General features: G+C 41.3%; 1 protein-coding gene across 1 annotated transcript in view; it reads right to left on the reverse strand.

Moving 5' to 3' along the window:
- Positions 1-27,543, reverse strand: part of LOC310960221 (protein kinase C beta type-like) — a 92,851-nt gene that overhangs the window by 33,354 nt on the left and 31,954 nt on the right. Inside the window, exons 3-8 of the mRNA XM_083931851.1 lie at positions 27,009-27,091; positions 15,482-15,593; positions 15,076-15,204; positions 5,544-5,700; positions 4,753-4,887; positions 1,721-1,817 (exon numbers count right to left, since the gene is read on the reverse strand). Of these exons, the coding sequence (XP_083787977.1) occupies positions 1,721-1,817; positions 4,753-4,887; positions 5,544-5,700; positions 15,076-15,204; positions 15,482-15,593; positions 27,009-27,091 (713 nt within the window). The remainder of the gene's footprint in view (positions 1-1,720; positions 1,818-4,752; positions 4,888-5,543; positions 5,701-15,075; positions 15,205-15,481; positions 15,594-27,008; positions 27,092-27,543) is intronic.

Below are 27,543 nucleotides of genomic sequence, written 5' to 3' on the forward strand. Positions count from 1 at the left end.
TAATGATGGTCATTTAGTGGGCATGGATTTCTCATTCACGCTGCTTCACAGTCAAAGAACCTGGTCAGCTTAAGCAGTCTGAAGTAAGCCGTCAGATTTGGGAATGAATGATAGCTTCTAAAAATAGACTTCAAACATGTTGTTAACCGAGTAATTTGACATTTGGGTAATATACGTTGGCTTTCTTTCTTGACGAGAGTTAGATGAGAAGATAGATACAACTGTCTGTATGGTGAATATGCATACAGCATATGGTTAGCTTAGTTTAGCATAAAGGCAGGAAACGGAAAAAACAGCTAACCTGACTCTGTAATCTACCTGCCAGCACCTTCTTTTTACAGTTCGGTTTTTATAAACCAGATGTTAATTAGCGAGCTTTAGTGGTGCTAATGTTGTTACCTTCGGACCCAAGACTGTATGAGAAATGGACGTAGTTAGCTTTTTTGAAGCCTCAACATTTTGGCTGTTGCCATCTTGGTTTTTTTTTTTAAACCAGATGTGACCATTTTTGTACAAGAGGCCCGAGCTGAGCGCTTAGCTAAACAATAAAGAGGGACCACAGAGAGTCATCTGGCAGACTATTGACAGCAGGTTAAGCAGGGAGCTTACCATTTTCCCTTAATATAGCTAGCGCTAACTAGACAACATTAGCTTTGTTAGCAAGGTGCAACTTAACGCTGAAGAAGACATTTTTAGGTAACCAAAATGTTACAATTCACTTTAATGAAGCGAAAACCCACTGAGAGGGTCAAAGTACTAAGACTTAAACATTCAAAAACAAGTTCCCAGTTATTTTAATGTACTGTGTTGTATATGTATTACTGAGCCTCAGTATTGTTGCTAGCACAGCAACCATCACAAGGCAGCCATGCCCCAAAGCATACCCTGAATTTACAAAATGACCTTCGTGCTGAATTGAAGAAGATTTGAAATTAGCAATTGAGACCGTAAACTTATAAGAAAATACTTCCTGAAGTAATTAATCAAGTGAGAATAGGTTCATTTTCTCATTGACTTCTATACAATCAAACTTATTTTTGTGACCAGTGCAGTCACCCCCTGCTGGACATGGGAAGGAATGCATATTTAAGGTACAGACCCGGAAGCTAGGTGCACTTCTTTACAGTCTATGGTTTGGACAGAGTCAGGCTTTCTACCCTTAGGCTAAGCTATGCTAAGCTAAGCTAACCGTCTGCTGTCGATCCTTTACAACTACAACAGGTGCTGAAGCAGGGACAGGTGGCAAAACAAAAGCAAACTTGCCCCAAACAGCTTTACTCCACTTATCTCTGTGATCAACACATTTCAGAATGACTCTGATGTTTTGTAGCTTAGTGTGTCGGCAAGACAGGAGGAAGAGAGGAAAAGAGAAGAAAAACGAGGAAACGCACAGAGCAGGGTTATCCTTTCCACTGCCAAATGTGTTAATGAGTGGGCCTACTGGTCAGCCACACACATGCGCACACAAATGCGCGCCCACATACACACACAAACACACGTCTGGACCTGCAGTGTGCCAGACCGGATGGTACTCGAAGTGCGCCTGCCAACTGCTAACAGCTCTCCCAGAGAGGCTCTCACTCAGACACACACAGATGCATAGTGCACACACGCATTCACAAGCATACCATACGGACACATTCCAACATATGCAGTCACACATTTGCAAATGCTTCCACATAAAAACACAAATAGACTAAAGGAGCAAATGCACACACACCTCAAACTTCTGCCGTAGCTCCTCGTTGCCCTCCTCCCCCTCTGGAGCAACAGGAACATTAAAGTACTCGCCTTCTTCCTGGGAGAGCAGCTTGAACCTGAAGAGAGAGAATATTTCCAGTCAAATCAATTCCCTATTAGTTTATACGATTTAAGCGTTTAACTGCCTCCATTAGCTGAAGCTGCTGACTGTTAGTGCACCGATTTAAAGTCCTAAAGAATAATCAGATGATTATTTAGTAATTCACTCTTCGTCTTGGTGATCTAGCAAAGCCTCACAGAAACAAAGAAAAGATACTTATCATTTAACAGAATCAATAGAATACAATTTTTCACATTGGCCCAATTACAACTAATGCCACAAGCTCTCCAATGTATAGTGCATAACATTGGGCTGGGTATTTATGATTTAGTGACACAGATCTCAGTTTTAACTATTTTCCTTTTATTTTTCCCAGCTGTCATCTTCTCAGGAAATGTGGATCATGTTGGTTGTGAGCATTTTATTTGCGACTTCCTGATTAATTCTTGTTAGTTCATTGACTTGTTTGGTGCTAAACAGTGATCGCTGTGTGTTGGCAGTGCCGTCAACAAATAACAGTGGTATGAAATAGTTTTATGCTGCTGCTGTTGACAGTCTACAAATGTACGCTCTTCATCTTAGTCTATACAGACAGTCTTTGCCTTTGATGAAACTTGGAGGAATGCATGCAGTAACTTATATTGGTCTGAGGGCCATCTGTCTCAGTTACTTGTTACGTGACATGTTTCCCATTAATATCAGTCGCTGCTTTGTTCTGAAAGACTTTTAATCTCTTCAGACAGCCATGAGGTTCGGGCTTTATGATATCATTAGGATATAGCTGATACCTCAACTTAATTTAATTCAAACAATATCACTATTATTATTAAATATAATTTTGGGCAGCCTTTTTCAGTCTTAGGGCTCTACTTTCATTAACCATGGTGCGGCACAACTCACATATCGTACAAATCAGCCCTGACTGGTGCATTGGAGCTGTGCCAAATACACTTTCAGTAATTTCATGACCAGGCTCTCGCATACAGGGTAGGATCACAAGACATATAGGTGCGTTCCCATTAGGGTTGAATACCCGGGTGGAGGCAGGTCTATCTCGCCGAAACACCCCTAATTTGCATGTGGGTTGCTCGAGCGGCCGCTGTCACGCAGGGGCTTTTTTCTCAATGGATACAACTCTCAGCGGGATGTGACGTAGACACTTTTATCAGGTGGTGTAGTAGAATGGAGCGCAGAAAATGATCTGTGCATGCGCATATTTGCACAGGCTTGTTTAATGAGTGCTGCAGCAGACAGGTTTTTTTTGTGATAGAAACATGGCGAGTGCACGGCCATTTGAGAGGGCATACCCTGAAACTTTGCGAGCGGCCACATTTTAACCTGGAAACGCACCTACAATGCTGTTCAAAAGTTTGGAATCTCCTGCTACAAAAGCTTGAGTCCTTTGAGAGTCCTCTTTGAGAATAGATTATTTTGTAGGAAGGTTTTGTTTTATACAAGAAAAAACAAAATGCTTGGACAGTTGTTTAACCGGATTGACAACTGAAAGGTCATTGGTTAAAGAAGGGGGAAGTTCAGCAAAACTGTGTGCAGATTTAAATAGGAGCACAGGTTCTTGCTTCGTGCGTCAAGTGAACAATAATGCCTTTAACAAGCTGGAATCAACAGGTGTGCTGCTTTAGCAAAGCTATTCTTCAAACTTCACAGTAGAAATAGAAGCTTAGCACTGTAGGATTAGCACTATTGAAATAACAGCTGAACATACGATTGACTGCCAAATCACAGTTTAAACCTATTCCATCTAACCACTGAGTAGACTGCAGTGGGCCCAAATAAAAAGAGCAATTTAGAGCCCAACTGCTCCATTGTGGCTCAAAAATGATCGAATGTCTATCCAAGTACTAACAGTATTCTCCCTCGCCATGCAATCTTGTAGAGACATCGACTAAATGGACGTTAAATATTCTTCTTTTGGGGCCAAAACCATTTCAATATTAAAGGAAACAGGTAAAACATCAATATAACAGGCCACAAATTATGGTTGAGTCTCATTCTGTGGAAGTAATGGCCAACCACATTGACTACTTTCATCTCCTTTAAACACTGGGCTACCTCTGCCATGATGCACTGACACTGTTTGTAAATCCTGTGGAGAGTTTTCCTCAGAGGAAACGTATCATCATCCAGGATGTGCAGAGTAAGAAATGAATACAGCTCAAATATACTACCAAAAGCAGTAAGTTGCCATGTGATCCATTGGTCATGTGATTATAGCCACTTCAAAGGAATACTGATTCAGACGCATTTGGGTATAAAAGGCGATCAAACGCTACCAACATGTGCAGTTCTTCTTTCAGACAGATTTTCAGCTGACAATTAAATCTGCAGCAGGCTGTTAAAAATGAATGACCACATTGTGCTTGGATAGTAGTAGTAGTAGTAGTAGTCGTAGGAGTTATTAAGTTAGTGCTAGCTACTTTCCTGCTGAGGGTAAAAGCAACATACAGAAGTTTAGCTTCAGCTGCTCATGTCACTCTCCCTCTGTCCCTCCTCCTGGTTGCTGGTGCCAGCAGGTGTGAGGCTCTGAAACTTCACATACTGTAGATGGAGTAGTGGAAAACACACACTTGCACAGGTTTGTCTTTGCTCTGGATATCAGGTTTTTAATGTCGTCTCTCCAACTCCGCCATCCCACCTCAAACGCTGGCATCTCATTAAAAACCCTGACAGGGCAGCGTCAGCAAAAAGAGAGGAAGATAGAGAGATATAGAGACTGAGCTAAAGAGAGAGAGGGAGAGAGGGAGGGAGGGTGCTGGGGAGATAAAGAAGCAGAGATAAAGAGACGGGGTAGAGATGCTTTGGCACTGAGTATCACCAGAATAAAGAGAGGAGCTCCAACTAACTATTTCTCCAACAGTGCAGTAATGAACAAGGTCACCTTCATGCTACCCCCCCCCCCCCAATTCATCCATCCATCCCTCCTTTCATCTCACCATCCATCCACTCCTTGTTTGTGGAGCTCCGAGATGCCGAAGGACAGTGATCCCATGAAGTCGTTGCGGCTGGTCAGGTCCCAGTCCCACACCTCCACAGACAGACGGCGGTCCTTATCATACTCCTTCAGGTGGCTGGTAGAGAAACAAGGACAATCAACAGTTGGGTGATGGCTAAGAGTGATACCTGGCTGTAGATGTTTTTTAAAATATATTTTGACCTTTCATTTTAAGTTGGCAGAACTTGCATATCTCTTTTTTCTGCCATAATAATTTGTGGCCTCTGAAACGTGCCTAGTTTAATTCCTCTAGTAATCAGCTTCATCTCATATTCCAAATACAAGTGTTACATTTAGGCTGCATTCAGACCACGTTTAAAGTAGTAAAAAAATGTCTATCATCTCTTACATCGATTAGTTGGAGAGGTGCAACTAAAATGCCTTTCAAATTGAACATCTGCACCATGATGCCTGAAAATGCAAATCTCAGTCTCCTTCCGTGCAAACTGTGATGAAGCCGATTAAGAACGTAATGGGAGCCAACTGCAGGAAACGACCCCAAAAGCAAGGTTTTATGAATATGAGGAGCCAGATGTTTTCATCTGAGCGCCAGCGGTTACACAGGCGAGCATAACGTGATGCTCTTGAGCACTGGGTGAGTGAGAGAGAAGGAAGATAAGAAACAGATAAAATGTAGTAAAGATTGAAGGAAGGAGAACAGAGGAAAGGGAGAGACAGACAGAAAGAAACATAAAATACAAGACCACCAAACAAAGTGTAATAAAGCCTTACAATTTAAAGGTCTCATTCCAGGTGGGGTTGAGGCAGCACTTTATGGTCTTGGTCTTCTGTTTACTCTCGCTGCGGGGGTCTGGGATCAGTTTAAGCTTCACGTAGGGGTCTGACAGACCGTTGGGGTCCATAGGAACCAGATTCCTGCCCTCTCCGACTGGGGCGTGACGGATGAAGAAAAAAAAGGGAGATAGGAAAAGAGAGGGAGCAGGTGAGGGAGGACATTTTGATAAAGGAAAAAAAAAAAGGATCTCATTTTATTTCAGATAAACATCCGTTCCAACTCTAATATTATTACTTTTTGTGGACAGAAATTGTAAATGGTTTGTGTGCAAGCCCAGAGCTAAACTTCTACGATCACTGTAGACTAAAAAAAAAAGAAGATGTTTTTAGTCTACAGTGATTCATTTATGTATTTATTTTTTATTTTGGTCGGTTCAGTCCTCCATAACAAATCGTTCGGTGTCATATCCATTTGTAGAGGTTTTATTTCAGCGCACATTTCTAATCAATACATTTTGATGTGTAAATAGACATTTTGTGACAATTCGACCATGTCTTTACCAGTTATTTATGTATATCTGAGGAGTTTGGGGCACTGGACGGAGCATCAAGACAAAGAACCTCAAACCGAAATATTTTTAATCTGCAGCCAGATCCTGCAAAATCAGGGGGGGTCATCAAAATGTTCATTAGAAAAAGTAAAAATCACAATATTAAACTAAACAGAAACATAAGAGACAGAGAATCATGAATCGATTTGCTTTAAAAAAGTACGGTATTGTTGCATGTAAGAGTGACAGTAATTAATCACTTGTACATGTACTCATTACATATACATTATTTCTAGCGGCCTCTTTGGCGGGAAGTGGTAATTGGAGGCGAGCCTGTTCTTTCAGAGCCCTCCATCTCGACCAAGCTCAATCCTAGATTGCACGTTGGTCTGGTCAGGCTGCTGTCATTTTCTTCAGCACTAGAGTGAGAGGCATAGTTCAAATGGTTGCATGCAATTGGACAGTCCTTTAACCAATCAGTTCAAAGATCCAGATGACATTTGTTTGGCCACCAGCGCAGCCAACTGGGAGATAAAACTTTTACCAAAACCAGTCGACAGTAAAGTAAATACATCCTTTCTTTGAAGGAATTGCTCCAGGGCAAGTTTCTGCTCAGTTTTCAAAGTAAACTTGCCACAGAAATCATTTAAAACTGCAGCAACAGCTGCATCAACGGGTAGCGTTTGCTACGCTTCGGCTGCGCTTTCAAGGGAAAACCACCTGGTGTTGGCTGCATATCTACAGTGTTGCATTTCCAAAATGTCCTCCTCTGAACCTCATGGAGAACAATACTGGAGCTGCTATGTCTTTCCTCTCCATTAGGTGAGCCGTATTCCTTAAAATCAATAAGAGGAGTAAAATGATGATTAATCACCAATCGCATGCATTTATTTTCCACTCTTCTCAACTCCTTTGCACACACCATGCTGGGGGTACCCTGCATGAATGGAAGCAGCAGTGGGTTCCAATACACCCTCACTGTACTTGTGCAAATAACCTGAAGCAATTGTGCCATAAATGGTTGTCTTTGTTCAGCACATGCCAGTAACATATTATCATAACTTTGAACCCTTATTTAGTAGGATGGCAGGTCCTAATTTCAAGCCTTCAAACGTGTGTATGTGTGCGTGTGTGTGAATCTTGAGAGTGTTGTCTATTTAACAACAAAACTCTCCCCTGAAACCAACTAATTAAATTAGGCATGGTAAACTTGAGGCAACACAAAACACACACACACACACACGAGAACCCCTTAGAGTTGCACTGGGGGTTAAAGCCTTTAGGCTGCCAGATCTGTCTGTAATGACCATGTAGACAGATGAAGGTTGCCAGTTGAAACACTAATCCTTCTTCTGTGGCTGTCTGTTATTGGGCTGTAATTGTATTCCGGTGGCGTAACATCCCCAGTGATTGGAGGAGTGTGTGTGTGAATATGTGTATGTGTGCACAATTAATGTTGCCGGTCAAGTTGGGAGGTCACATCCAATTACTAGAAGCAGGGCTGGTGCTGGTGCTGTGCTGTAAGAACACACACACACACACACACACACACACACACACACACACACACACACACACACACACACACACACACACACACACACACACACACACACACACACACACACACACACACACACACACACACACACACACAAACACACAAACACACACACACACACACACACACACACACACACACACACACACACACACACACACCTTTCCCACTTTCAATATAGACTGTCATCTGAATGGCAGAGGAAGCCATGATAAGTTAAAGTAGGTTGGCTACGTTTTGTGTGGACTGTGAGGGCAAATACACCCATCATGTAAAAAGAGATTGTCAAACATTTTAGTATCTGATCTTTCTGCCTTGAATACCCAAACGAGACGAGGAGCAGGAGTTTGATTCATGAGCCAGTGCTGTTCATAGAAGGGACCAACTCACTGGTTCAACTTGAGGCCTCTCAACTTCACACACCAGCTCAGGCCTCTCCCCTCCAGAGAGATGACATTACTTATTCATTACCTTTTAAGAACACTTAAAATCTGACCCTGTAGTGCCCAAACATCCATCTCCATGTAGAAACCTAAAACTATGTCTCTTGGAATCTCAACTTACCGGGTCAGTTACACTAAGAGTGTGGTCGCACTTGCAATTTACTTTCCTAAAAAAAAAAAAAAAGGTGCATTTTTGCACTTCGGTTTAGCTGGTTTGGGCCACAGACTAACAAAAAACAAGACTTGTAAACATGCATCCATGTACTGACATGTTACTCATTCAATGGACCTTTAAAAAAGTCAGTCTAATCAGGTAGGGCCAAAGTCTCAATACATTAGCCCAGTTGGCTGATTCTCTCTCTCACTCAGTTATAGAAATATATTAAATAGTAATCATCCGGCCTAATTCGGGTCTATTTCAAATCAAGTCCATCTGTTCTGGGGTCTCTTTCAGATTGGTGTTATTTTTGTTTTTTGTGAAATTCGAGTTTGGGTAGGTTATGTGGCACTTCACTGCACGCAAATGTTTAATGCATCTTCTCAGGTAGTCTGAATGGCAGGAGGCAAATAAATGGACATATTTGAGGGTTACAGTAGATACAGTTGCGTGCATTGCTAGACCTATCTCCACAGCGCTCTGTCAGCGCTGGCATATGGTCTGGCTAAACCAGTTTATTATTCTGGGATTGGGGGGAAAAATGCTCTGGCTTGTTTGCATTACTCTAAACTAATCAGAGTTGTCTTGGTGCTAAGCTAGGCCAACGGTGCCCTTGCAAAAAAGATAGCCGAGATAGCGTCAGACTTTATTCCAACGCTGTACATCCGATGAGCAAGACTAGACAAGTAGATGAACTTTATTTCAGAGATGACAAAGAAGGGGACAACATCTTAAGTACAGCAACATGATGGATGAATGGCTGCCATCATTAGAAGACCAATTATGAAAATGACAGGTATCACATTATACTGAAGCAGGTCCATCTTGTTTTGACACCAAAGAAATTAAGCACACTTTTGCAAGCAAACATTTTCTTTTTTTCCCTTTTTCTTTAACAGTTGAGATGCAAAGCTCTGACCCCTCGGAACATGCGGTTTTGTTTCAAACCATGACTGAAGGTTGAGCTTCTAGTTTCTATTTTCTGTGTGAGAAAACAGAAACTAGAAATTACGTTTTCATGCCATTAAAGCGCTATGCTACGCTTAGCTCTGAGAGGTTAACCACAGCACAGACCCAACAGCCAGCATTAAACCCTCAGCGGAGCAGGTTAATAAATATTAGATGATGCCTGTTAAAGTGACCATCAAATGCTGGTTGAGGTGAGCTATAAAGACGGTAGCATGCCAAATGGTCTCATAGGACCCTTACAGCAAATAGAGTGTGTGTGTGTGTTTGTGGGTAAATGAGTGAATGGATCTGCTTATGCATGCACAGGTGTGCATGTGACTGTGTGGGTGAAATTCTTTCCGTCATACAGTATGTGCTAATTGCAAATAGCATGCTTGGGTTTAAGTATACAGTATGTGTGTGTGTGTGTGTGTGTGTGTGTGTGTGTGTGGTGTGTGTGTGTGTGTGTGTGTGTGTGTGAGAGAGAGAGAGAGAGAGATAATGCATGTATTTGAGTCTACAGGGAGGGCGAGTGGAGATAAGAGTGCAGTAACAGCAGAATACTGTATGTGCACAGCAGCGTGGGTGTTGGCAGTGCACCTTCTCCCATGTGAAACAGCCTCACCAGAGTTGGATTCTTGTGTTCTGTCCAACAGCCATTTTATATGTGCTGCAAAATCAGGGACGCTTTTCCAGATAATTTCATTTTATGAACAGTCATCACATTTATATGTTTGGTTTGGCCACCAAAAACTGGCACCAAGAGGCCTGATAAAAAAGTCTGAATCTCCATCTCCAAAATGTGTTTAATGAAAAGTTGATGTTCATTTTGGCAACTATGTTCCCATGTGGAAAAATAGATTCAAATATTTGACTGATGATTTCATATGAATATTAAAAAATCACTTAAAAAAGCTAAAAGATCCCTGCATCTTCATTAGGGCTTTAAACAAACAAGACAACATGGGTGTGGCCTCACCTTTATAATAAAAAATGACAGTCAATAGGAGGCATTCACATGACCAAAGTAATGACATGACAGATGCAGGCATAGTGGAAATTATGTTATATTAAACATAATACATGGAGCTCTGTAAAACAGTCTTTTTTTAATAAACTCCAGGTTTGCCTACTACGTTGTTGGTGCTTCGTTTTATGTGTAGGAACTCTTCTCATGCTACTGCAGAGATTTGGTGTTATTTTGAGCAGTATTAGTGGATAAAAAAAAGCTGTTATGGATGGTTCAGCGCTCTGCCCCGAGATACTCAGTGTTAGCCATGTCTGGCTGCTAGCGACTCTCCGGAATTTCTCTGTTAATAGGTGATCAACAAAAAAAACTGTCTCCAGGCTGATTTGATGTATATTCATGCCGAAAAAGACCATGGAATGCAAATACACTGGAGTTACACTTTAAGTGCTTCTATTTTGGGCATTTCCTGGCCATTTATGGACATTTTGGATAAACAAGAGTCTAGTAGCTGATCTAGCTAATCATTGGATTATTTCATTTGAGCGATGACAAGTAAAAAAAACAAAACCCCTGTCAGGATCATAAGCTTTATCATTCATGATTTATTGGTTAAGCGTACTTCTCTGAGCCTGACAGTCCACTGCTCTTATATTCCTTGCTCACTTTGAAGTAGAAGTACCCATCCTGAGCTCTGGCCTGAGTGCAGTGTCCTTCAAAGAAAAAAAGCGTAGTATAGTATAGTGCAGTGTGGTGTTGGCATGACTTTTGGCTGTGCATAAAATAAATGAAACATTCATAACTCCACAAAGCAAATGTCTAGCAGTGTGGAGGTGAGAGAAAAAGCCGAATTTGAACCTTGAACTTGTGAAGAACGTTCTCTCATTCTTCACTTTCTGTCACTTTCCATGAAAAAAACACCAAGAATGTCTTCCAGGGGACACTGTCTGAAAATGTGCGCTGTTATCCCCATATGTAAGCAATTGTCACTTGAAACCCTTATCTATGATGACTGGCTTTTCACCCTGCCTTTGGGAACAGATATAAAGTCATTAGGAAGTACCAAGGGAAGGGGGCACCTTCCAAGGCCCCAATCCCACGTCCCTCTACTTTGTCCCTGCTGGAGTGTCCTTCAGCTAGATGCTGATCCTCCATCTCCATGGGCACTGCCACTAACCCTGAGCTCTGATCTCCCAGTGACAAGGGAGGAATGGGACTTAAAAGTGATAAACAAAGTGACACTTTACACTCAAGTCAATTGCTTTGATTAAATCCACAACTAGTCCACGGCATGAATGCATTTCTTAATGTGGCAGCCATTTCCACCAGCTCTTGCTACGTTAAGCTGTAGAATAATTCCTAGTGGTTCTACAATTCATTCTCTATGGTGTTTTTTTTCTCCAACTCACTGCAATGAGGGAGAAAGCTACTGGTGGCTCCACACTGACCCCTGTGGACAGAAAGGAGTACTACACCTCCTACTGCGTCTTATTATTGCTGTAAAGGAAAATGAGAGAAGGATTTCATCACAATTGGCTGAAATCAGGAATGTAAATGAACATAAGTGTATTTTCTGCCCAACATTTGCTACTTCAAATGGTGCAAGTGTCTAAAATACAATCAGTGCGGAATGGACAGTAATGTGAATGCACTTACTAACAGATACAACTACTCTAAATAACATAGCAACATAAGCAGTCTATTGTCCTTGACGGTTTCTTTGTTCAGCTCTACTTTTTTTTTCTTTGAGCACTGTGTGGTTTAACCTTTTCCGCTGTCTGTGTGTGATAAGTCTGCTCTCTTATCACTTCCCACAGTAAATCCCAGCTAATGATCAGTCTACGAGCGTGGGAACCAGGAAGAGAGAGTAGAAGAGGGGTGAAACCCAGCGAAAGCCCACGGAAGGAAAACGCTCTTACATACAGAAATGGACACATCCAGTGTTCTCTATCCATTGTCTCCTTTCAGACGATTGCAACTTTTCTCATAACTGTTCTAGTAGTGGATAGAGGAGACTTTGTTTAGATTTTCACTGATGAACAGATCCTGTATATTGATATGCTGTGCAACCCCAGAGGAATAATTCAATATATATAAACAGTATATACGTACATGAATGGATAGTTTTACCTTCGTAGTTCTGCCATCAGGAGTCAGTTACATATAATAAGTAATTACTCTTGAGTGCTTAAGTAGCATGGGTAAAAAGGAGTTAACAAAATTTTGGCAAATTCAAGTGTCGTCCATCCATCCATCCATCCATCCATCCATCCATCCATCCATCCATCCATCCATCCATCCATCCAACATTTATTATTATTGAGTCATCTAGTATGGGGGATGAATGGCAGCACGTATGATATGAGATTAACTGTGCATGCACATTAGATAACTGACCTTTGCAGCTTTTGTTAATGGTAAGGGTTACTCCTCAACTGCCTAGGTATTTTTGTGAAATCAACTAATTTATCATCAAAGCTAAAAGATGTTGTACTCCATATGACATGCGACTAGAAGGAAAGACTCATTTCATCCAAAAGTTAATTCTACACCAAGAAAGTCTGACGCTTTTTATTTGAAGCACAGCTGTAACTGAGTTGACATTTGCAGAGTAAAGTTAATGTAAAGCTCTGCTGCCACCTGCAGACAAGGCACTACAAGTAAACAAGAAGGTGAGTAGTTACACTGTTCTCTACCATTTACCAGTTTAACAAAACATGAGGCAGGTCAGGAAACTCTCTCTGGGAAAAAGGTGAGCCTACATTCAACCTATCCAATTGAAGTGAGAGTTGTTCAGGCAAGAATTGATGTCAGTAAAATAATTTCACTGGTTACGACTCATAAAAACAGCAACTGCATTTCTTGCATACGTTTGTTGTTTGATTATGGATTTTCTTGCAAATGGCCAGACATGGATAAGGATGCTTCCAGAACTAGGGCCTGCACAACAAATGTTTGTCTTTAAATCAACTTGTAATAAACATATCACAATAGATACTCAGGGATTTGTTTTAATTCAAAAGTCAATTTGTTGTATTTTAGCAATATACTGAAAGCAGCAGAAAGGCAGAACGGAATACACTTTAATATCTATTATTAATTATCTCATCTCATCTTCATCCGCTTATCCGGGGTCGGGTCGCGGGGCAGCAGCTTTAGCAGGGGACCCCAGACTTCCCTTTCCCGGGCCACATTAACCAGCTCTAACTGGGGGATCCCGAGGCGTTCCCAGGCCAGTGTGGAGATCTAATCTCTCCACCTGGTCCTGGGTCTTCCCCGAGGTCTCCTCCCAGCTGGACGTGCCTGGAACACCTCCCTAGGGAGGCGCCCAGGGGGCATCCTTACTAGATGCCCGAACCACTAGATTATTAATTAATATAACATCATTTAATAAAATGAAAAACTTTCATTAGTGACTCCCTACGCACCAACATTAAACTACCACTCGACCATAAAGGAAGAAATCACAAGAGAAGCAGACAGACACCCACAGTATCCTCAATACACAATGCAGAAGGTCAACAGCAAAAACAATTCTTACTGTATCATCAAAATCTCCTTTGTTCTCAGTTTACATGTATAACCCACGGCTGCCCACCACTTTGGCTGAGAGCAACGAGTCTAGCTCTGTGGGTCGTTGAAAGGCATTCTGGGAAACGTGGCACCTTCTGCCTTAAACATTATTCTCCACAAAATATGTACAATATGATGTGATGACAGCTTTTGTCTCTTGACGGTAGGACGCACAGTGAAGCAAAATAGTCATGATTTACAGGAATATAGATCTTACGCCTCATATTTGCTTTAATTATATGGTCAGATGGTTGACAAACCGATACAAAACACAAGTCAAGTCGTCTTATTGTACTTCAGCAAGATTTTCTAGGTTGGGGTTGAAGTGTGAGACTCATACATGCATCACATGTTGTCAGTGCCACAATCAATGAGCTTTAGGCTGTGAAAAGAGGCTATCTTCATGCAAACATCGAGCCTGGGAACCAGACGAATCTTCTGAGCTCATGTTTATTTTGCTCTAACAGATACGTACATTCAGATTCAGCAACTTAGCGGACCAATCACAACTGTTTATCTCATGTGGGTTTAAGAGCAGAGGCGGAGCGTCATAGTTACTGAACATAACTGGGGTTCTCCATCCAGTGTAATGTACTAGACTCGTGAAACTCCGATCAATCTGCCAAACTAGGCAGCGCTGATCAAATATAAGTAAAAGATTCTCTTACTGTATTGCCTATTTCTCGCCTATAATGTTTTCAGAAACACATTTAATGTACCGTTTAGCTGCAATTTGAGAAAGCTTGTGACACAGAAACCATTTTTTTCCTGCTCCACAATGGTCCAAGCAGCGCCCCCAACTTACACGTGTCGATCAGCGCTACGTCGTTTCGTTGCTACGATTGGTTGTAGGTCATGTTTTGTTGCTCTGATTGGTTGACATTTTTGCTCTGCCGGCTGATAACCGGCCACTTGGAAATTGAAAATTAAAGGAGAGGTTCAAGACCATAATGCATTTGCAAATTAATTTGGTGATGCAAGGCTAGCAAACATCACTTCTTACAAAATGAATCAAGAATGATAACTGCTGTTCATGACCATTTCAGTCATACATTGATTGATTTATGTATTGACACAATACACTCATTTTGACATTGATACAACTACATTGTATCAAGTAGATATTCTCTCTGTGTCATTCATACAGTTTGTGAATCTGATCCTATTCTTAACTCGTGCTACGTCCCTCCTTCACCTCTGCAGGTCTACCAGTAGAGGGAGGCAGATGACTTTTATACCTGAACATGAATATGCAGTGGCGTCTACACTCCAGGTAAATGTCTTTATAGCTGATGACTGTATGAATGTGTGTTTTTGAGACATACTTACTGGTAACAGTGAGTACATTAGTCTTGACCTCAGCAGTGATCTGGAGGCGACCTCTCCTCTCAGTGTGGTCTGTCCCACACAGGCTCGGCACATTGGCCACACAGCGCTTATGGATGTTCATCATACAGTCTGGAAAACACATACACACAGATGTACTGTATTAGTGATGTTATTTAAGAGTGGATTTTCTGAATATAGTATTACTTTACGTGGGTGTGCAGGCCAGCAAAGACAGTAAAAAATGGCAGTATTTGGAGAGACTGTTTGATTACAATATATGTTTTGGGGAGAGAGATCATCAGCTATAGGGAAATTACAATGATACAGAATGTATGTGCGCTAATGGCTATATGATCAATCCAAAAGAGTTAGGCGTGAGTGGATGTGTGTGTTGGGGAGTACATACGGTCACATCTCATGCCCTGGTGTAGGAGGCCGTAGAGCAGAGAGCCACAGTGGTCGCAGAAGGTCGGGCTGGAGTAGGTGTGGATCTTAAACTTATGTTTTGCCCTCGGGTCCTGGAAGGAAAAAAGGTAATAATTAAGCCCTGTGCCTGAACTTATGTCTTTTCATGGGCATCTGCAGTGGAATCTGGCCAAGATAAGTTTCAATTTCTAATATTGTGTACACCCGTTTAGAAAGACTTCAAAGGCGGCTACAGGTATGACCTGTGTGTGTGTACGTGTGTGTGTGTGTGTGTGTGTGTGTGTGTGTGTCTTTAAAATCTGCCCTACTGAATTTGAAGAATAGAGACACAGTAGGTAAGCGAGAGTTGACACGGAACTAACCCCCCAACACATGCGCACACACCCACGATGTGGTGTGACCTAGTTCATCTGTCTCTTTACTGTAGGTCCAAGGTCTCAAGTTCAGGCCTCTATTTCTGATCACTGTAAACGTTCCTCAATAACATCCTAAATACAGACTTAATGCTAAAAATATTTTTTTTCATTTGCTGACTTAATTTATTTTTCATTTAGGCAACAATGATGCACTTTGTACTGAGAAAATGAAATTCAAGTAGCAATTCCTTTTTTTATGAACTAAGGCGGAACTAGGGCAGAAACGCAGGCTATTTCTGTCTGGTGTGAGTGTGAGTGAGTGACACCTGCAGCCGCGGCTCGGTGGGCAGTTTCAGTGGCGCGCGCGCGCACACACACACACACACACACACACACACACACACACACACACACACACACACACACACACACACACACACACACACACACACACACACACACACACACACACACACACACACACACACACACACACACACACACACACACACACACACACACACACACACACACACACACACACACACACACACACACACACACACACACACACACACACAAACACGGACAGTGAGAACATCCAATCCACCACTTGAGAAGGATCCAGGTTTGTGCAGTAGAGCGGGGATGCTTTAATGTAGGAGTTGAAATATATCTGCCAAGGGGATCCATCAAAATGACCAAACACGTAGCTGCAGTGTTTAATATGAATTTCCAAATGATGCTAAGTTGCTTTGACAGCACTAAATACAAAAGTATATTACCGCCAAAGCAAACATTTCTTTCAGGTAGCGACTGCAAGTCTTTGATGCTCGTAGATGGATGTCTCTTACATGTGTGTGTCCATGTTTTTTCACCTCATGACCCAGAAAAAAAATGCGCTGATTGATTTCACCCTGTCCTGCTCACCTGTCCTGGAAAATAATGTTTAATATAGGCTGCCACTGCCGGAATTATACCAAGCTTCCCCAAGGTGTCTGCAAGAAGCGTGTGTGCTTGTTAAGTCTGGATGATTGTGCGTCTGCCTATGATCATGAAGTAACGTTTTTGGCTTGTTCCTCTGTCGGTTCTCAAGGACAAGACCACATCCTGCTTGTTTTTGTTCTTCTGAAAACCAGTGTTGTACGGCTGAAGCTCCAGTGATTAGCCACATCAGACCAGAAGTGATATGAGGGCTGATGAGAGAGACTGCCAACTTCTTTACAAACACCAATGATTAAATACACCTTAAAAATTCAAAGATTGAGCAGAAAACAAAAGGCAGAAAACAAAAGACATCACTTATTCAGCCTCCTCCTCTTTTGTAGATATTTTGTTAATGGCTGATCAGTCAAATAAGAAGAGAGACAGCAAATGGGGAGTCAATCCATCTGCCAATCTATTTAACTGTTCTAGACAAATCGAAAAGCTTTGAATCAGGCCTGTGTGGGCAAACGTACCCTTTGGGTTCCCAACCTTTTTGACTGGTGAGTTTGAAATGTCGGGCCTTGTAAAAAGTTGAGTTTTTCTTCACAGAATCTTTCATTTGAAGATTTTTAAGGGGCCTGAGGAAGTAAATATATCCAGTATCTGACAAAGCAGTTATTTAAAAAAATAATCTCTCCGTCATTTCTGTCCATAATTAAATCCTACAAAAACACAACTTCTCAAAACAAGTGAACACATCTTGCAGGTAGCAGGGACAATTTCAAACTGTTTCAACTTCTTGCAGGGATTTTCTAGACATGAGTGCCCATCTCCCGAAACAAGAAACAGGAGAAAACACTCTAAACAAACTGATTTGCATGGGAATAAAGTAGAGATATTCTCACTTCACGGCAGATTTTTTTTTCTTGTTTTTAAAGCAGCGGCAGTATTTGGACATAAACCAAGGTATTCGATGTATGTACATGCTTGCAAAAATGTTTTTATTCTTTCCTTTTCTTTTTAAACCGTGATGAGTTGCAAAACTGAGTTTCTAAATTTCTTCAAGTGCCTTTTTATTTGTATTTTTATACTTATTAATGTGCCTACTGATATGTTTTGTTCTGTATCTTTGCATTGTAACTAAAACAGACAAGAAAAACATTTGTCAAAAAACAAAACAAAAAAAAGTCTTATTGGTGCCAGTATCGAAACCAGGTGTTCTACGGACTTAGGAATTCATCCAGAGAGGGGCATAAATGTCTACTTGGCAGCCCATCCAGTAGTTGTTGAGACAGTACTAAAAGTGTTAACCTCATGGTGGGGATGGAGGTAGAAGCAGAATATCACCAAAGTCAGTCGGATTTTTTCTCTGCGGATATAAATGTCTGTACAAAATTTCCAATAATTTATGATATATTTCAGTCTAGATAGCTCAGCATTGCCATCCACAGAGCCACAATGCTGGTATTGGTAGAAACTGTTACACAAAGGAAGACATTTACAACTTTTACTATCCAATCCAAAGCACTGAATATGAATCAGCTCTTTCACACAGTCAATCAGTAAAGACCGAGACGAGGCCAGGGACACATTAGCTGTGACATATGACTCAGCAGCAGAGCAGCATCACTGTAAACGCCACTATTGTTGCTTTCTGTTGGACTTTCTGATTAAATGTGATGAGATGTCTGAAAGGTGGTACACTAATAGAAGTTTTTTAATTTGTATTTTTTTTAGTGTTTCACACAAGGTTTGTGTCCATTTGACATTTTCTTTTTCCTGCCAACTCTTTCAACAGCATCTTGTTTCACCTGATTTTACCAAGCCCCCACTACAGCGATTTCCTGGTTGATCCAATGCTGAAGTGCCAAAAATTGCAGTTTGCCAAGTGACTGCTAGGGGCAGGTTTCATGAAAGAGCAATTTCTCATTGAGCCCCATGTTAAACAGGCTGTTTTCACTGCATAATTAAACCTATTTAAGGCCTGGTACAAAGAAACATTCTAGTCTATATGTTTAGGTCATATCTCCATGACAACACTGAGGGGGGTGACTTTTTTTGTACCTTGCTAGTTTTTATTTTATTAGAGGTTAAAGTCTATGAAAAATTAGGGGCGTGGCCTTGAGTGACAGCTTGCCTCTGGCCCTCACTTCTCCTCGGAGGTATACATCAGCCAGATCTCCAGTAAGAGGTAACGAGGCAGAGTCAAAGTCTGACAAGATGGCCACTTCAATATGAGAGGACAATTGGCTCAAGTTGAGAGAACAGACCTCGCCGGAGATGCTACGTCCATTTTTTATGCATTCTATGGATTTTACGCACTTATTAAAAGCATATGGTTTCGGTGTGGTGATCTTGGACGATGAGTGCATTGCATGGCATATGTTGTGATACTGGGTGTCCAAACGGAAAGCCCCCTCATAACATCAGCACACGATGCCAGAGCAGCCATTAGTCAGTGCTTGTGTGTGTTTTGACAACTTTCTCTCAGTTATTTTCTCTTCTTTTGTTTTGGTTTAACACACCACAGTCAACTCCCCACACACTAACACACACCCTGTCATGTTATTCATGTTGTGTGACAGGCAGACAGAAAGGCAGGTTCACAGTACGATACCCACATAGTCCTGGTTCACACTCACTGGCATACAAACTATTTCCATTTTTTCTCCCTTATTGATTTTGTCTTCAGTTGACTCACTCCTCTTGACTAAGTCTTACTGACTTTCTGACATCCCTGCTGTGGCAACCATCATCTAGTGCACAGAGTAATCTTATCAGAAGCCTGCAGTGTTTCAAACAAACAACCAGGTGCTGTTTTGTGGGTTGTATTCTACTGTAAATTGAGTAAAAAATGTGTGCACATATGCGACTCAATTAATCTGCAACTATTTTGAGAATCAATGAATCACACAAGCCTTGTTTATTGTTTAGAACTTCTCAATTACTATTTCTGTTGTGTTATGTGATAATAAACTGAAGATTTTGGGGGTTTCGGGGTGTTACTCGGACTAAAGAACCTTCTTGAGGGGGTCCACAAGGACGATGTTTTTTAATTTTCATGTTCTGTCATTAATATGATTAATCGTGTCGTCAAGAACGGACTCAAACTTAAGATTTGAGTGTTCTGGTGTCTAGTTCACTTCATATGGTGTGCTTATGATAAAGGATAACTTTGCTCAAAGCACTTAAAGCAGAATAATGATGGATGCAAACACCAAAGTACTGAACAAACAGGCAATCTTTGAAAATGCAATAAATGTAATACTACATGGGCTGCAGTAGCTGCCTTTCTCATTCTGATCAATAAAGCAAATGCAGTGCCATAATGCTTACTGTATCTCCCTCAGGCTTGTGTAATTCTTCCTCTGGGCACATTAAGTGTTTCTGTGTGAGAGACTATTTAAAGGATTTCATGATAATTGGGGAAGATATGAAAGAGCATCCATTTTTCGGAAAAGAGGCTTAATGGCATCTAAAGAGTTCCTTAATGTTCCAAGCGTGGAGAGCTGCAGACAGACCCGGAGGTAGGCTAATGCTATTAGCTAAAGATACTGCGTTGACCTGCATCAGCAGCTACACACGTGCAAAGCATGGCAGGATAATGCCAACTTCTCCATCTTTCTATGTTGAAATATGGAATATAAATGTATAGAAAGCTGTGAATGAAAATGTATAGATTTTCATTTATTTATTTTTCTTTAATTGTTTTGATTTGTTTAATTGACAACTTGTCCTGTCAGGTTACTTTGTTTTTTTTTGTTTTTGTTTTTTTACAGCTTTTCTAGTTTTGATAAGCTGTGTAAACGAAATGTTCACAGGGTAGGCATAACAAGCCTCGGCTTCCTCCTACACCTTTTCGGCCACTGTTTTATTATTGTTTTATTGTTTCTGTATGTTTTTAACGTTGCTGTATGTTTTTAACTTTTGTGGTCATGGACCAAAATAAATACTTTACCACTAGTAAACATGTTTTTTGTTTTTATGCTGTTTTAAAAAAATTTTTTTGTCTTTATGCAAAGCACATTGATTAGCCTTGGTATGAAATGCGCTATATAAATAAAGAAAGATGCCTTACTACTACTACATTGACGGTCGTTAGTGCCCTGTCCGATTAAATTGCAGCCTGGTTGGTGGCTGCCAGGCCGCAGTGCTCTCGCTCAATACCGGATCAGTTTGAAAAATTGTTGAACTCAACTCTGAAAACATTGAAAAAAAAGGTCTACCAAATAACGGTCCACCAAAGTACTGTAAAAGTCAATAAACAATACAATTAGAAAAATACACATGAAATACAGTAAACAGGTGTCTTGCTCGGTTTGAATTGAAAGCCATGGAGAAAAGGTGGGTCTTCAATAAGGACTTAAAAACCTCTAGGGTCTGGGCTGAACCAATATGCAAGGGCAGGCTTTTCCAGAACCTAGGGACAGCTGCCGCAAAGGCTCGGTCACCTCTGGTTTTGTTCATCCCATTAGTCACTTTGGCACTAATACATAGGGAAATAGGATTGAAAAATACTAATATTCGCCTTAAAGTGTTCTTTAATTTGATAAGAGACACAACATGGGAAATTAAGGTTTAACAATTCTACAGACAGCAGTTAAGAGCTCAGAAGTACAAAATGCTACAAACACCTCTGCATGAAATGTAAACGGAGATGAGCTTTGAAAAGAAAGTGAATATTCCCGAAAAATGAGGAACACATGAAATATGATGTTAATTTAGTCAATAGAAAGGTGAATGTTTCAAATGTGGCTTTTACAGTTGATCAGTCGTACACAGTGTCACTGGGTTTGAACCTGAAACCTGACAGGGCTCTTTCAGTGTGCAGTCTGTATGGGTTTCCTCGGGGCGCTTCAGTTTCCTCTCACAGTCCGCAGACATGCAGGTAGGGTGAAGTGTGCACTATAAAATGTCCATAGCTGTGGCTGTGAGTCTGAATATGGGTGTTAGCCCTGTGATAGAGTGTCCAGGGTGTAACCTGGCTCTCACATGCTGACGCAGACTCTGTGGGGGGAGAAGTCATTACCATCCTGCTTCAGTTCTGTGCAATAAACTGAACACAAAGAAAATCAATGTCTGCAATGAAAACATGGGTTATTATGTCTTCATCATACATTATTTGAACGTACAGGTTGTCATTCAGTGTGTGTGCACAGAAATGTGAATGAGAAATGTATGCCGTAAGTCACAGACTATATAAAATATAGAGGTTTGTCTTGCAAAAGTGAAGCTCAATGTGGAAGATTCCAGACGTCTCTTGCTCCTGGCTAATCAAAACATCGGCAGTGAAACACATTCACCTCTCTACTTCGGGTCCGTCCCCTATATGTCACCCTCTTAAATCCATACACACACACACATATGTTCCTATAACACTTCTGCCCTTACTACAAGCCTGACTCAGGAGTTGGAAGTTCCCGATTTACGATTACAAGCGAACACAGCATAACCGGTAGACACAAGCTCCATCTGGGCAGACCAATCGCTGCTGACTGACATAAACAGTGTCAGTAACCTTGTGGCATTTGCATTTAGTGAGGGAACGTCGCCACAGACACGGATATTGGAGTACTCAGCAAAGAGGCAAGTACAAGTGCTTTCATTAGCGGGTCACACGATCAATCAGCATTGTTTTCACGTGTTTATACAGTGTCTGCTGTAGTTGCAGAAATTGAGCATTTTAAAAAGGGGGTTTATAGCCTCTGGAGATTGACCCTGTTTTGGAGCCAACCTCAAATGGCTACTCAATGAACTGCAGTGTTTGGCAGCTCAGTGTTGCCTTCCTTTTTTAGCCTCGGAGGTTTCCCCTTGCTGTGGTTGTTGCATATACATAGTATATACTATATACAGAGTATACATAGAGAAGCAGAGGAATTTTGAGGGAGAGGAAAAAGAAAATCTAGCTTAGCACAAAGACTAGAAATTGTTAGCTTGACTCGGTCCAAAGGGAACAAAATTGATTTCTTAGGTAATTTTAACGCTCAGTTATGTCACTATGTGAAAAAAACACTGTGCACACACGCACACAGACACAGACACACACACACACACACACACACACACACACACACACACACACACACACACACACACACACACACACACACACACACACACACACACACACACACACACACACACACACACACACACACACACACACACACACACACACACACACACACACACACACACACACACACACACACACACAAACAGAGAGTTCTATACCATTATTATCAAGCTGTGGGCATGAAATGTAGGTTTCATTAGAAGATCTCATCCCTCGACCTCTCCCACAGGGAGCCCATTCTATTAACCCAGATCTATAATTGACTTCTTCTTTTAAACATACATAGCTGACAGAGGGAGAGACGGGGAGGGACTGGCAGGAGGTAAAATGGGAGTGATGGGCTGATTGCTGCAAACAGTGAGACAATAATACTGATTATGTAGAATAAATCTGCTTTCTGCCTATTATCTCGTCTTCTACAGCTGCAGCTATCTGGTGTCCTTCCCTCATGTATGTGATCCAAAAAGAGATACAGCTCCAAGGACTGACATAGGCCTGCGACTAATAATAATGATTTTAATTATTGACTAATCTGCCTATTATTGTGTCAATTAATCAATTATTTGGCCTATAAAGGTCAGAAAATATAAAAAGATTTGACTGACTTTAAGACAAGTAGTCAAAACCTCAGAAATGTTCATTTTACGTCATTGTAAGATAAATGAAAGCAAAAACTGCACACATTTGAGAGGCTGCAACCAGATCATTAGCCTCAATTTTCATTTGTTGCATCAAACTCTTTCCCAACTTCTTTTTAATTAATCTTTGTTGATCATTAGAGCTCCCCACTGACACTATTGGCTTCAATAGGTTTTGATTTGTAACTATTGTTATAACCTTGTTGTCATTTGTTGAGGGTCCCCTGAATATGTTGGATGACCAAGCTAACTGCTGAAAGTCTTTTGTTCTCAGAGTTTCAAGTTCAAAAATCTGTTTATGTGAAGGTGTGGGCGTGTGAAACATTCAAACTCTCACAAGCGTTCACAGGCTGTCAGTCAAGCTTTTCAAATCTGTCACCATTACAAGAAAATCTTTACCCATCCGTTCCATGATGTTCCATGACCAAGTCAAAGAGCTTTTAAGATCAAATACAAAGTTTCTCCTGTTTGGTGATCTTAAAGTAATGAAAATATGTGTGACTAATTGAGAGGATTAATCAAAACCCTCATTTTTAATGTCAGTTTGAACAGGTACATATTACAAAACTCCATTATATTCAAGGCCTTACATGACCAGTGGAAACCCCCTGGTGTTTGAAAAGCTGTGCATTGTGAGCCAGGCTGCCTGTCTTCCTGTCTCCTGTATCTAAATGTGCAGCTACTTCGGAGCAGAGATACCTTACATTCCCACTGTGCAGAAACCGAGGTCATAAGACCATGAACTCATTAAAGAGATGACACGGTGGGGGTGGTGAGGCCCCGTAATTAAGAGCAAGGCTCCCCTGGGTGAAGTGGCATTTAAATAGAGGATGTACAGAATAGAGTGGAGAGAGAGAGAGAGAGAGAGAGAGAGAGAGAGAGAGAGAGAGAGAGAGAGAGAGAGAGAGAGAGAGAGAGAGAGAGAGAGAGAGAGAGAGAGAGAGAGAGAGAGAGTGGGAGAGCGATTCAGGGAGGGGAGAGTTAAATATGTGCAGAATATAGAAATATAAATACTGCATAGTGTCAGGAAAAGAGGATGGGGACATTTCCACTGTGTCACTTTGAATTCTTGAAGAAAAAGTATTAAGTTTATTTTCGCATGTTTTCCATGGTAAAGTTTTTTGGGATAATTCGTGCACCATGGAGACATGCGAGAAAGACACGCTTTCTTCAAGGATTCAACACGGGCGACTGTGGCTCAGTGGGAGAGTGTGTCATCCTCCATTCGAGAGATTGGCGGTTCGATCCCCACCTCCCCCGGTCCACATGTCTATCCATGTGTACCGGTATGTACTGTATCTGGTATGTAGATGTCCACTGCCATCAGTGTGAATGTCTGTGAATGTGACAAACACTGTGTAAGCGTCTTGAGTAGTCAGAAGACTAGAAAGGCGCTATATGAGTACAAGACCATTTACCATTTACCAACACTGGTTGAGTAATTGAATAATTGATAAATGACCTTTCTGAGGGAGAGGCATCCATTTACAGAAGGCGATCTTTTAAGGACTTCTCCAAACTTTCTAATAACCTGCAGATAATAGAGGTGTTGGGGAACCAGCCCTGGTAATTTATGGCCCTGATAAAGCTATCAAAGAAGAAGAGGCTATTTCTGGAACTCCAAATGGCACTAGGAAAGAGAGAAAGAAGCAGTTGAAAGAGGACAGAGAAAAAAAGCAAGGTAGTTGTTAGACTGGCAGACATGTGATAAGATGAGAGGAAAGGCTGCGGAGACTTATCAGTTATACAAAACACCCCACAGGAAGCCAAAGAGCGAACACCAGCGTTTCCTCTGTAGGCGTCTCGCTAAGTGAGCTTCTCAGACTGAAAGGGCACTCCAGAGGGAGGTAAGGACACGGCCGAGGAACTTTAAGACCCCTTGGTTTTGTGAGAAGGCAGTTGGCATTGTGAGAGTGCTCTGGAGAGAAGGAAGGCGTTTAATGTTGGCCTCTTGATACGATAGGGTTAGAGAATAGGTTTGTCTTTTAAGAACATAAGTCAGAGAAAAGGGACTACTTTTCAGCTCCTTGAGTGAATGGATGAAATTACGATAAAAGTACCACTTAAAGGCACTTCCGGTTTATACAGCAGACCAGAAGGTGAGGAGAATGTTATCAAATTAATAATAACATAGGGAAGAACGTAACTTTAAATCTCCAACAACGCCCTGTATGTGTATAAAATAATGCAATTTGATGTCAACGGGTGTAAACTGTGCTATGGCTTAATGAAGCACTGGAGCATACAACCACATAGTTTACATACAAGCATTAAACCTCTGGCAGCGAAAAACAAGACTAACAAGAATTAATTGAGACAACAGCTAGAGAAAGATGGCTGACACTCCAGGAACCATGGGTGGGTCAATGAAAGGTAGTTTCTTCACATAGAGAATTTCTAGATACTGGGGAACTTGAACAGTCTTGACTTGCATAGATTGACCGCAAAGCTGAGACTCTTGCGGATTCAATGAGCTCAATCTTATTCATGTGTGTTGATGTTAGTCCTCAAAGCAGCCATTTCATTGAAGCCTCATGAAACTTCACAACCACAAACTACAGACATGGAGCATTTGGCAGATGTGTGGCGTTTCTAGCGCAGTTTCCAGAACCCAAGTGCTCGTCATCAGATTGCCGAAAAAAATGCAATTCTTTTAGATATCTCCTAATATCAAAGGTTTTTGATACTAAATCACAGAGTGGATTCTTTTCACTGGTGTTCCTCAAAGTCTTGGTGTCTTAATGTGTATTTTGGAGGAATTTTTTGACAATTTTTAATCAATTCAGGAGTGGTAAAAAAAATGGTTAAATGTACAGCAGCACCAAATCTGTGTAACGAATTAGAGATTAATCATTCATTCATTCATTCATCTTCAACCGCTTGTCCCCGTCGGGTTTGCGGGGGGCTGGAGCCGATCCCAGCTGAACCTAACACATGCATGTCTTTGGATTGTGGGAGGAAACCGGAGTACCCGGAGAAAACCCACGCAGACACGGGGAGAACATGCAAACTCCACACAGAATGGCCCCAGCCGGGATTCGAACCAGGAACTTGCTGTGAGGCAACAGTGCTAACCACCACACCACCGTGTAGCCCAGAGATTAATCATTAATTTATTTTTACTAAGGATGTACGACTGAAAAACATCTGAAGTTAACCTTTACGCTCCCAGCCTTTACATGATATATACCACTTCTATTTGGCATCTAGTGCTGATCTGAAATCTGCTCCTGAACATCTCCTGTCCCCGAACCCTCGGCCTCCAGAAAAAGGGGGCTGCCGGTCAAGGGGTTCATTTCCCATCTTTGGGTGTTACATGTCTTTATTTAACTTGTATAGGAAAAGAAAAAGCAGGAGAGAAAAAGATGGAAACAGCTCAACCGTAGCAGCGGTGTTGACAGGCGATGGGCTTAAAGTGTCTGTGCGGTCTCTCTTGTTCCATCTGTCTTTCATTCCTCATGTCATTCACTTTCTCATTCGATTTTAAATGATTCATTTATTTATACTCACATCTGATGCAGGTCCTTTATCGGCACCTGGACAGGAGAAAGTGACGAACTCATGGCAACGTTTGTGAACCACGAAACAACACACTGTGGAGAGAGAGAGAGAGAGAGAGAGAGAGAAAAGAAAGAAAGTTTATTCACAAATATGTTATTTGAGAACTGTGAACATCTCTAATGCTTTAGAGGAGGCACCCCAGCTGTGCTGATGAACACGGATGACTACGTTTATTTCAGAATATTTTGCATGTTTTCAGTGTTAAAGGTAGGCACACTGTAAATAAGTCACTACATATGATGTTTGAGAGTTGCACACGAGCGAAACCTCTTCAAGGTCATACAGTAGCTGACTATTGGGAAGACAGATTTTATAATGGAACATTTAAAAAAATCACCCCAGCTGTATCAAGGGTACATTTTCTCACTTACTTGCTGACTTTGTAGGCTTGGCCCTGAAATCTTAATGTTTTATCTTAATTATACTTTATGCTCAAGCAAAATTACATATGATTTTAAGCAGGAGGCTTGATGAAAGTAGACTT

The sequence above is a fragment of the Echiichthys vipera genome, assembly GCF_963691815.1.
Source record: "Echiichthys vipera genome assembly, chromosome: 17".
NCBI classification, from domain to species: Eukaryota; Metazoa; Chordata; class Actinopteri; order Perciformes; family Trachinidae; genus Echiichthys; species Echiichthys vipera.